Genomic DNA, 12,386 nt, shown 5'->3' with positions numbered 1-12,386 from the left:
AAACCCAAACCCAAACCCAACCAGGATTATTGTCCCAAAGCAGGAGCTGGTTGCTCCTGTAGGATCAGAGGGATGTGGGGAGTTCACCCCCATGGAATCACATCCTGAAACCGGTTTGGGCAGCTGGAAAAGCAGGATGGAGGGAGGACCTGGACACACCTGGCACCCTCAGCCTGGCGGGGCGCGGCGGCTCCGAGGCGGTGAAGCAGAGCCTCCGCGAGAGTTTGGGAGCCACATCTGGGAGCAGCTGGAAATCTCCCACATAAAGCACGTGCTCCGCCGTGGGATCTGAAGCAATCCTGCCCAGCTCCTTCTTGTCAGCATCCTTAATCCCTAGGGAAAGAGAAGAGCAGGAAAAGAGGACGTCAAACATCATCCGTGGGGCAGGGCAGCTTTTGGAAAGGGCTGGGCTTGGAGTTTGGTGCCAATTTTGGGGTGTGCTGCCAAGGAAAAGGAGGGAAGAAGGAATGGAGTCTCAAGCTGGGTGGGGGAAGCACAGGAAGCCTCTTCCACCAGGGAAAAGATGTTCAGGATTTCTCCAGATTGTCTCAGTGCTGCTAATCGGCTGAAAAATAAAATAAATTAAAAAAAGGAACAGGGCAGGATCCAACCTTGTCCTTCCTATTGGACACAGAGACATTCCCGTGCTGAGCAGACAACGGGATTTTGGGAGGCTGTTGGAAAATTCCAGGGTGTTCCTGTGTGGTTGAACCAAAAAAAAGGGGGGAACAACCCACCCACCAAAGCAAACCTTGCCCAGCTTTCACCTCACTTTGGGTCACATCGATCTGGTTGCTCTTTGTATGGAAACCCCACCACCATTCCCGTCATTCCCTGAAATATTTGGGGAAGGGAAGGATTTGACTGGTGGAATTTCACTCTTGGGGATGTGGGGGGGAGCAGTGGAACCTTTCCTTGCTCGTGGAATTATTCTGAGGGACATTTTTTGAGTCAGTCTCTGAACCCCATGAAGCAAAAAGCATTTCCAATTGTTCTTGTTCTAAATGTCACATCAGAACATTTTGATTTTTATGGAGCCATTTACTGAACTCCTTCTGAATTCCCAAGTGGCTCTGACAGATACAAACCCACAGATTCCCACTGAATAAATCAGTTATTGACAACAAGAAAAATATCCAATTTTCCTGGACTTGCAGTGGTTTCCAAAGGCTGAGCCTGGGGGTGGGAGCAGTTTTTAGGAAGGATTAGGAAGTTTGGGAGTTTTTAGCAAGGATTTTAGCAGTTTTTAGGAAGGATTCCTGTGAATCAGGACTATTCCCCAGGGAGAAGAAGGAGGATTGGTCACACAGAGGTTTTGGTGGCCACACGTACCCACAGCAAACACTGTGACCCCCCCATCCTGCAGGATCCGGGCTCCCTCTTCCACGGAATCGCTGGATTTCCCATCCGTGACCAGAACCACCACCTGCAAGAGTTGGGATAAGAACCAGGGAAGAAACGTCAGCAGGGTCACAGTGACATTCGTGGGGTTTTTGCACCGATGAAATCCCTCTCCTGGAATTCAATCCTTCAAAATCCCAAACACCCCTGAGGAAAACTGCCACGGGATCATTCCCGTGAGCTGCTCCTCTCAGGATCCTCTCTGCACCCCTTGTGCCTCATCTCTGCCTGGGGCAGAGGAAATGCCTGCCAGCACAGGGGGAAGATTCACCCCACGAGTCCTCCTGAGCAGCTCCTAAGGGAGGACTGGCTTTGGGTTGGGTTCTAGGAAAGAATTCTTCCCTGTGGAGAGGGACAACTTGCAAGAGTGATGGGACAAAGTGGGAATGGCTTCCCACTGCCAGAGGGCAGGGATGGGTGGGATATTGGGAATTAGGAATTGCTGGATGGGCTGGAACTGCCAGAGAATCCCTGGAATGGCCAAGGAAAGGTTGGACACTGGGGCTGGGACAGTGGGAGGTGTCCCTGCCATGGCAGAGGTGGCACTGGGTGATCTTTAAAGTTCCATTCCAACCCAAACCATTCCAGGGTTCTGGGATGATCCTGGACACCCCCTCAGGAGCTCCCCCACCTTTGCTGCCTCCTCTCTCAGCGTGTCCTGGGACAAGGCCTGAGCTGCAAAAGCCAGGGCTGAGCCAGTCTGGAGGCTGCTGCCTTTGAAGGAGAGGCCCTGAACTGCTTCCAGCTTTTCCTTGATGGTCTCGTAATCCGTGAGCTCGACGCTCATCCTGGGAATGAGAAACGGGGAATAAAGAGCAAGGGATGCACTGGAAGTGGCTGGAGCAGCAATAATGTTGACATTTCATTTCCAGCTGCCCAGAGGAGCTGGGGCTGCCCCTGGATCCCTGGAAGTGCCCAAGGCCAGGCTGGACAGAGCTGGGAGCAAGCTGGGATAGGGGAAGGTGTCCTTGCCCATGAAAGTTGGAATTAAATGGTCTTTAAAGGTCCCTTCCCACCCAAACCATTCCATGGATTCATCTCATGCCAAGAATTTCTCTTCCCAGTGGGCAGGGAACGAGCCCCAGACTGTGGCACCACAAAACCGTGGAGTTGGAATGTTAAACCCAACCTTTTCCCCCTGAAAGAATTCTGGATGACTCTGCTGAGGGCTCGGCTCTGGCTCAGAGGTTCCCCAGAATCAATCCATGAGCTGGATTCCAGGAATCCAGGGGTGGCTGGAGGAGGAGGAGGAGGATGAGGAGGATGGGCAGACCCACCTCGGTGTGTCCCCATACAGAGCCAGGCCCAGCTGGACTCCTCCTCTTCCCATCTTGGAATTCTCGAAGGATCCGACCACGCTCCCGATGAAATCCCGGAGCAGCCGGGAGCTCTCCTGCCCTGCACCCTCTGACTGCCCCACCAGGAACACGATGTTGGCCACCTCTGCTGTCCTGCAGGCTGGGGGGACAGGAGGGACAGGTTGGGGTTCATCCCACACCCCCATTCCCAGCTGGATTCCCAGGATATCGAAGGCAAGGGGATGGAGACACCATGCTTAGGTGCTTCCCTTAATTGTGTTCTCCTTCATTCGCTCCTCATTCCTCGTTTGGGTGTTCTGAGCCAGGAGAAGTTTCTCATCCAGAGATTTCCCATCCTGGGAATTGTCCAAGGCCAGGATAACCCTGGGATAGCGGAAGGTTCCTGTCCATGGCAGGATTGGATTAAATCACCTTTAAAAGGCCCCTTCCAACTCCAATTATTCCATGATTTTCAGCACAAACCCCAAATTCCAGCTCCATCAGAGCATCAGGGGTGTAGGACACTCTGGAAGCAAAGGAATTCCAGAGTGGAACCCCAAACCTGTGGATCCCACATTCCCAGAGCCACACACAGACACCCCTGAGCCACCCAGAGCCAAAATTTGGGAATGTGGCAGCTCTGCCATCCCATCAACCATCCAGGGACACTGAGGGACAAGTGGGACCACCCATCCCTGGGCATGAGCAGGATTTTGGGCAAAGAATGAACAATTGGGGTGTTTTTCCCAGGTATCCCATGACAGCTCTGATGGCAGGGAAGGGACAGGAGAACTGGGAAATTTCCTTAACCCACAGCAAGGCATTTTTTCCCCCTTCCCAGTGCTCCCTCCCAGCTGAATTCTGTATTTTTTAGGCATTCCATAAATCCATTTCATGGACAGGAATCTGATGACTTTCAGGGATGCTTAAACTCGTGAAAACTCTGCAAAAAAATATGGAAAATTTGTATTTTCCTTGGAATTTCTCCCCTTTGCAGGCAGTTATTCCAGACCCTGCTGGAGGATTGGGATTGGGCTCAACCTTGTCCCATTTTTTTTTTTTTCCCCATTTTGTGTCATTTTGGATTTTACCCAGCCAACTTGGAAAACCTGTTCTAGCCTGACCTCTTCAATTCCCTGGATTTTTATCCCATTCCTACCAGCAGGATCCCCAGAGCACTTGGAAATATTTGGATTTTGTGCTGTCTTTCATTGCTGTGTCCCTGATCAATCCTCCTTGGCCACGAGCAGGACAAGGGATAATTTCCCAGCTGTTATCCAAGGATTTTTGGGGTTTTCATCCTTCTTTTTGCCTCCTGACACTGAGTTCATCCCAGCATAACTCTGTTCACTGCAGAGAAACAGGGATTGGCTCTTTTTGGGTTAAATTTGGAATGTGAAGCACTTTTTCCTTGAGAAAAATAGGAGACAATTATTTTAATTTTCCTTCCCTGCCCGGGGTGTTTGGAGGGAGCTCAGCTGCTCATGGATCACCACGAGCTCCTTTCCCAGCTGCTGCTTCTATTTTAAATCCCTTCCTTTTTCCTCAGCTTTGGGGTTTTGATGAGCCAGAAAAACGGAGGGAAGCAAATCCCAGCCCTTGGGACTGCTGGAAATCCTTCAGCAGCTTCCCACATCCTGTATTCCCACAAGAAATTCCCAACAAAATCCAGAAAGTGCAGATTTTCCTGCTTTTTTTTTGGCCCAGATTGGGAGAATATCCTCAAAATCGGTATCAGAGGGGTCTTTGCTGCCTCACCCACATCCCAAATTCCCAGAGAGTTCCCTCCATCCATCCTGATTTTTTGAGAGTCTCCCTCACCCCACCCTCGTTTGCATCCAGGGATAACGAGGGGGAAATGTGGAATTCCAAAGGGTGGCATGGTGCCCTTTTGCCAATAAAGTAACCAAAAAAAAAAAAGAAAAAAAAATATAATTCTGAGTCCATCCTGGGGGCTTCCCTTTTCCTTTTTTTTTTTTTTTTTTTTAATTCCCAAAAAACCCTCGGAATTCCTGCTTGGATCAGGCACCTGGAGCTGTCATGGGAAATGTGGGATGTCCCAGATATTTGGATTGGTGCCTCCTGGAGAAAATCCCACTCTGGACATCTCTATTAATCACAGGGGGATGGGATTGGATTTGGAATTTTCCATTCCATCCATCACGGCTCTGCCAGAGACATCTCCCAAAAGTTGATTTATTGCCCCGCTCCCAGCTCGGAATTAAACAGAATTAGAGTCGAGTTGATTGGGTTAATTGATGGACAGCAGCTTAATCAAGCTAATTTCCGAGCTGATGCTGAAGATTCCATTAACTCCTGGTTGGATTTTATGGATTTGGGATGGGTTTGCACCTCCAGGTCTGGGGGGGGGGGGTTTGTTGGAAAAAGGAGGATCCCACCCAGCCTGGGTAAATCCTGGGAGAGCTGGAGGATGCTCAACACCAAAAATACACCCTGGGCCATCCACGAGGCTCTTCCCTGGAATTCTTTCTCCTCCTGTTTTTAGGATCCAGCCCCTCATCCCTCAAAAATCTCTTTGTGGGTTTGCACGGAGCTGGGGAGGTGAATCCTTGAAAAAAGCAGGAGAAGGATTCAAGGAGTCCTTGAGGATTTTTGCCTCTCCCATTTCCTGCCTGGTGCCTGGGACCAGGTCCTGGAATTCAGAGGAATCAGGATGGGATTTGTTTTCCCTTTCTCCCCACTCTCCTCTGGAGCAGGAGCTGCAACAGAGGCAGGAATTTATGGAATTTTCTCCATAAATCCCAAACCAGGAATTCAAGCCCTGAATTCCTTTGGAAGTGCCCCGTTACTCCCCACGATCCCAATCCCAGAGAATCCCACGCTGGAATTAAAGACACCACAGCCCCACCCTGCCCGATCCACGCCAGGAGCAGGAAAATCTGCTTGGAAAAGGGATTGGTGTCCCCAGGGTGTCACCTGTCACTCACCTTCATGGACAGCCCCGGCTCGGAATGGCCCCGTGGCCACCGCCAGGACGAGGATCTGGGCACAGAACATTTCCCTTGGGAAGCAGCTCCTGGAAATCTCTGGAAGCCAGCACAGAGCCTGGAGAGCCCCTCACCTGCACAAAGGGAGAGGTTGGAGCTCCCACCCACCCTCGGTGCCACGAAAAGATTTTTTTTTTTTTTTTCCAGCTCCTCTCGGCTTGAAAAATCGGGATTAAAATCCAGAAATCCTTGAATTCTTTCATTTCTTGGCTAATTCTGAGAGTTCAGTTTTGTCCCCCCCTTTTCCCAAAATCCACCCGAGGCAATGAAGTCCAAATGGGAATGTTGGTGGTGGGATAAAAAGCAGGAGAAATTTCCCACTTCAATTAATCCTGGGAGAAAAAAAGGCAGGAAAAAAAAAAAAATCAGGAATCACCTGCATCCAACCCTGATCTCCAGGCTCCTAAATCCAGGATGAACTTCCTCGAGGATCCAGCCCACCAATTCCAGAGGAGTCTGGAATTTTGGTTATTGCTGGTGGTTTAATGACTCCCCAAAATTGCTGCAGAATTCCCCCCGTGGAAAACAGGGAATTCTCCCTCTGGAGCAGAAGTGGTGCTGCCAAAAGGAATTTTATTCTTTTTTTTTTTTTAATGGGCAATTAAAATTCTCCTGCTCTGAGGCTCGATTGCTCCCAGGGAAGAAAGGAAATTATGGATTCAGGGGAAAAAAAATTAAATTAAAATCTCAATGGCTACATCCAGCTTTGCTCTTTCCCAGGAATTCCATTCCAATTAACACCAGGGATTAATGAGAATAAGGAGTCCCTCTAAAATTCCTGTGACAAGGAACGTTCCAGGAGTTTGGGATGGAGGATTTCAGCTTTGGAATGGCATCTGGACCCTCCTCTCCTGTTTCTCACTCCCCACAAATCAGATTTTCACATCAAAAACACCTTTTAAATCTAAATTTTAGAGGCTTTTCAAAGCTGAAAATTCCAATCAGGTGTTTCTTGGGAAAATCATCTCCAGGCAGAACCTTCCTGCTTCTCCAAGAAGCACAATTTGATGGAAAAAAAAATAAAAATAAAACGCTGGATTTGTGCTGCAAACAGCAAAGGATGGGTTTGGTGCCCACCCCCGAGCTCCAATTCCTGAAAATTCCAAGAAAGGAGTGAAGGTTTGGGGTGGGTGACTCCAAAAGGAAATTTTGTTGGGAATCGTTGCTCATCAGATTCATGGAACAAAAACCGGGATATTGGCAGTTTTGTTTTTGGGGCATCCAGGGGGTGATGTTTATTCTTCTGTTTTCCCTTTAAAAAAAAAAAAAAAAAAGGTGGAATGGGATTAAATTCTCACAAAGGGAATATCTCCAGGGAAGCAGGATCCATGGCCAAGGAGAGGTGGAGATTTGTGGGAAAAATCATGGAATTTGAAGGAGGTAGGGGTTAAAAAAAAAAAAAAAAAAAAAAAGGAGGAGAGAAAAAAAAAAAAAAAAAGGGTTGGAAAAGTGATGGAGGAAAAGATTGGAGTGCCTGGCTGGCAGCCAGGGCTGCTCCAGCTGGAACTTTTCCAGGTTTATTCACATTTCCTGGGGAAAAAAGGGGAGCTGGGACAAAGGAAACAAAAATCCCAAAGGTTCTGCATCCCCTTGGAGCCTCCTGGCTTTGGGGCAGGAGAGAAATTCTCCCAGCTGGAATCTGCTGCTCTTCCCCTGCCCTCGGATTTTGCTGGAATGAGGAGCCAGCAAGGAGAATTTGGGAATTTCCACATTCCCAACCCCACCCCGTGGACAGGGAGGAACGGGATGGGCTTTAATTCCCTTTCCAGCACAAACCCCTCCGGGATTCCCTGATTTTTGGGCAGGGAATGGGAGAGGCTGATCCAGAGGAATCCCCCCTGAGCTGGAGCCAAGGATCCGAGCCCAAATCTCTGCTTTTTCCCATTAATTGAATTTTTTTAAATTCCACAGGAAGGCAGGGCCTGAGGTGAGAACATCCCACAGCTCCCAAATCCCAAATCCCAGAGGGTCCCATTCTGCCCATCCAGGCATTCGTCCCCTGCTCCCCACGCCCACACAAGCCGTGCTTGGGAAAATCCCTGTGATCCCAAAAAGGAGCAAATGATGCCCAAAAATCCCTGTGATCCCAAAACCCCCCCGTGTGATCCCAAAAACCCCCGTGTGATCCCAAAAAAAGGATGAAATGATGCCCAAAATTCCAGTGATCCCAAAATTCCAATGATCCCAGAAAGGAAGAAATGATGCCCAAAAACCCAGTGATCCCAAAAAGGAGCAAATGATGCCCAAAACTCCAGTGATCCCAAAATTCCAATGATCCCAGAAAGGAACAAATGATCCCAAAAATCCAGTGACACCCAAAAAAGGATGAAATAATGCCCAAAATTCCAGTGATCCCAAAAAGGAAGAAATGATGCCCAAAATCCCAGTGATCCCAAAATTCCAATGATCCCAGAAAGGAACAAATGATCCCAAAAACCCAGTGATCCTAAAAATCCAGCGACACCCAAAAAGGATGAAATAATGCCCAAAATTCCAGCGATCTCCAAAATCCAGTGATCCCAGAAAGGACCAAATGACACCCAAAATTCCAGTGATCCCAAAAATCCAGTGATCCCAAAAACCACCAAGTGATGACCAAAAATCCAGTGATCCCAAAAATCCAGTGACACCCAAAAAGGATGAATTCATGCCCAAAACCCAGTGATCCCAAAATTCCAATGACATGCAGAAAGGAGCAAATGACACCCAAAACCCCAGTGATCCCCAAAAGGATCAAATGACACCCAAAAAGGACTGAATAACACCTAAAATTCCAGTGATCCCAAAATTCCAGTGATTCCAAAAAGGAACAAATAACATCCAAAATTCCAGTGATCCTAAAAATCCAGCAAACCCAAAAGGACCAAATGACACCCAAAATTTCAGTGATCCCAAAAAAGACCAAGTGATGCCCAAAACCCCAGTGATCCCCAAAAAAGATTAGATGATGCCCGAAAATCCAGTGGTCCCAAAATTCCAGTGACACCCAAAAAGGATGAAATCATTCCCAAAATCCCAATGATCCCAAAAAGGACCAAATGACACCCGAAATTCCAGTAATCCTAAAAATCCAGTGAACCCAAAATTCCAGTGACACCTAAAAACAACCACCCCGTGATCCCAAAAATCCGGTGACACCCTAAAGATCCAGGACGTGTCCCCATATCCCTGTTCCAACCCTCCAAACTCAACTTCCAGCCCTTCCCGAGGATCCTTGGAGCTGCAGGAAATTTGGGAAGCCCCTCCCGGGGACACAGGGAACAATTCCTGCAAATTCCACTCAAAGATTTTTGGGATATTCCAGGAATCATCTCCTGGTGGTTGATGTCCTCCTCTCCTTGGATGAAGAGCAGAATTCCCATTTTTTTGGGCCACGATGGAGAGCAGGCAAAAAAAAAAAAAAATACAAATTGTGAATAAAAATGGGATTTGTGCATGGAAAGCTGGGAATTGTGAGTGGATCTCAGTCCCCACTGGTGCTCCCGGGGCAGGAAAATTTGGATTGGGAATGGAGCAAATCCACAAATGGATGTGGATTCCAATCCCTGCATCCATTGCCACCAGCAAAGCTGCAGCAGGAAAGGAGAAATTCCAGCCTGGGATTTGGGAATTCTCCAAGCAGGAATGGCCCCAAGTCCAACCTTTCCTTCCTGCTGGCTTCTCTCCCACTGAAATATCCAAATGTTTTTGTTGGAATTAGGATCATTCCCAGGGGATTTGTTCCCTTTGTTGTGGGCACGGCTTTGATCCAGGATTTGCTTTCAGCCACCTCGCAAGGAACGAGATCAGAGGGAAAATTCCATCCTTATCCCACTGCTGGGAAGATTTTTGGGATCAGATTCTGCCCACTCCGTGCTCAGACCCCCCCTGGATGCATCAAAGGAAAAATGGGGAATTGGCTTCTTCCCAAAAAATCCCTCAAAAAAATAAAAAAAAAAAAAAAAAATCCCAACCCAAAACCATGGGAATTCTGGCAATGCCAAGAGAGCTCAAGGAGCATTTGGGCAAGGCACGTGCTGGGATTTTGGGATTGTGGATTTTGGGGATTTTTGGGATTTTAGTGACCCCTGTGGGTCCCTTCCAAGCCTGGATTTTCCACGATGCTCTGGAATTCTCCTTCCCGGCATCCCCCGAGCCAGGGGAGGTGAAAATTCATCCCAAAATTCCCATTCCAGACGAGACCCGGGCACCTCGGGCCCTTCTGGGACAGCACCAAGGCTTCGACCTGAGCAGGGCAGGGGGAAATGGGGCTGCTTCATCCTCCTCTTCCTCATCATCCTCATCCTCTCCACCTCCTCATCATCCTCCTCATCCTCTCCATCCTCTTCCTCATCCTCATCTTCCTCCTCATTTTCTCCATCCTCCTCCTCATCCTGCTCTTCATCCTCATCCTCCTCACCAGAGGCTGCTGCCTCCTCATCCTGCTCTTCATCCTCAATCTCCCCATGCACGACTTCCTCACTCTCCTCATCCCCAGCCGCGTCCTTCTCATCCTCCTCTTCCTCCCCACCAGGGAGCTGCTGCCTCCTCATCTTCCTCACCCTCCCCTTCGGAAGCTGCTGCTCCTCATCCTCTTCTTCCTCCTCATTTTCCTCATCCGGAGCTGCTGCCTCCTCATCCTCCTCATCTTCTTCATCCTCCCCCCTGGAAGCTGTTGCCTCCTCTTCCTCTCTGTACTTCTCGTCTGGAGCTGCTGCTGCCTCCTCATCTTCCTCTTCCTCCTCATCCTCCCCCTAGGAGCTGCTTCCTCCTCCTCCTCCTCGCTCCCTCCTTCCCCCCCGCAACCCGAGACTGAAAAGTACAAAAAAAACCCAAAAAAACCAAAAAAAACCCCAAACCCCCCAAACGGAGCCAAAAAAAAACCCCCCAAAACCCCAGGACGGACAAACAGACAGAGACAGACGGACCCTGCTGCTCACCCCGGAGCGTCCCTGGCTCCTTCCACCGGGAATCCGAGGAGCAGAAAACTTCCCCAGGCTCGGGAAAAGCAGGAATTCCGAGGGAGGAGGAGGAGGAGGAGGAGGAAGAGGAGGAGGGGCAGCTCCAGGGTCCCCCCCTTGCAGCTCCCAAATCCTCCCCCCCGCAGGATGGAGGGGAGAGAACCGAGCTGGAATTGCCACAAAGATGCTCCGGGCAGGAATGTGGGAATGGAGAAAGGGAGAGGGGTTAAAAAAAAAAAAAAAAAATTTAAATATTTTTACCTCGTGGGCATAAAATGATAATAAAAATAACTGGGATGTTTGGAAGGGAAGGGGCCGGCGCAGGGAAAGGGGGGAAGTTTGTTCCTAAGGAGATTAAAAAAAAAAACAAAACTTCAGGTGTCCGCACCTGGAGAGGGTGGAAAACGCCAGGATGGGGGTGAAAAAAAGAGATTTGTGGTTTTATGGATATGGCTGGGGGGGCTGGAGGGCATCACAGATGAAATCCCGATTTGTGTCGTCTCCCAACAGCAGAGACTTCCACGGAATTGGAGAGCAGCTCCAAACAGGATCCCAGGAATAAATCTGAATTTTCTCCCCTGCCTCCAAACAGGATCCCAGGAATAAATCTGAATTTTCACCCCGAGCTCTAAACAGGATCCCAGGAATAAATCTGAATTTCCCCCCCCTGCTCCAAGCAGGATTTAAGGAATAAATCTGAATTTTCCCCCCTGGCTCCAAACGGGATCCCAGGAATAAATTGGAATTCTCGCCCTCTTGGGACTCTTGGCTCCAAACAGGATTTCAGGAATAAATCTGAATTTTCCTCTCAGCTCCAACCTCCTCCTGCAGCCAAATCCAGAGCTGCATCCCAGCAATAAATCTGAATTTTCCCCTTGGCTCCAAACAGGATCCCAGGAATAAATTGGAATTCTCGCCCTCTTGGGACTCTTGGCTCCACACATTTCAGGAATAAATCTGAATTTTCCCCTTGGCTCCAAACAGGATTTCAGGAATAAATCTGAATTTTCCTCTCAGCTCCAACCTCCTCCTGCAGCCAAACCCAGAGCTGCATCCCAAGGCAGCTTCCAGCCACTGGGAAAATCCCAATCCACTCACCCCTGGAGCTCCCACCATACAAATAAAGGAAAAAAAAATAAAATTAGGAATAATTAGAGACCCCATATCCCAAAAAACCCATAGTAAGGGATGTGCAGCAAAGATTTCCGTGCCCGGGGTCCTGGGAATTGCGGAGCTGATCCCACCCTGGTGGGTCCCATCCATCCCTAAAAATCCTCTGGAGCTAAAAGAGCTAAAAAAAGGTCAAGGACGGAGGAAAAAGGAAAAACCAGGAGCCTCCAGGGTGAGCAGGAAGACATTGGCTTGAGCTGGAAAAAAAAAAATTAAAAAAAATTCCAGGGAATCCCAGCCACACCTGGCTCCAGGTGAAGCCAAAGGATCGGCGTGAAGAAATGAAAGAGTGGAGAAATGAAATAAAGAAGAAGAAATGAAAGAATGAAAGAATGGAGAAATGAAAGAAAGAATGGAGAAATGAAAGAGTGAAGAAATGAAAGAGTGAAGAAATGAAAGAGTGAAGAAATGAAAGAGTGAAGAAATGAAAGAGTGAAGAAATGAAAGAGTGAAGAAATGAAAGAGTGAAGAAATGAAAGAGTGAAGAAATGAAATAAAGAATGAAGAAATGAAATAAAGAATGAAGAAATGAAATAAAGAATGAAGAAATGAAATAAAGAATGAAGAAA

The 12,386-nt window shown here is 48.4% G+C and overlaps 1 protein-coding gene across 2 annotated transcripts; it reads right to left on the bottom strand.

Moving 5' to 3' along the window:
• Nucleotides 1–12,184, bottom strand: LOC148223792 (collagen alpha-1(XII) chain-like). Of its 2 annotated transcripts, none has more exons than XM_088166067.1 (6): nucleotides 10,627–12,184; nucleotides 5,648–5,781; nucleotides 2,679–2,859; nucleotides 2,033–2,189; nucleotides 1,333–1,426; nucleotides 1–333 (listed from the first exon to the last, which is right to left on the bottom strand). In XM_088166067.1, exons 2-6 carry the CDS (start codon nucleotides 5,715–5,717, stop codon nucleotides 98–100), a joined length of 738 nt encoding a protein of 245 aa, XP_088022193.1. In that variant the 5' UTR covers nucleotides 5,718–5,781; nucleotides 10,627–12,184; the 3' UTR covers nucleotides 1–97. The 2 variants fall into 2 exon arrangements, with proteins under 2 accessions (XP_088022193.1, XP_088022194.1); XM_088166068.1 differs by lacking the exon at nucleotides 10,627–12,184 and adding an exon at nucleotides 10,249–10,383.
• Between the last annotated feature and the right edge of the window lie 202 nt (nucleotides 12,185–12,386).

The sequence above is a fragment of the Sturnus vulgaris genome, chromosome 5 (genome assembly GCF_052056855.1).
Source record: "Sturnus vulgaris isolate bStuVul1 chromosome 5, bStuVul1.hap1, whole genome shotgun sequence".
Lineage (NCBI taxonomy): Eukaryota > Metazoa > Chordata > Aves > Passeriformes > Sturnidae > Sturnus > Sturnus vulgaris.
This window is presented reverse-complemented; position numbering and strand designations above follow the sequence as displayed.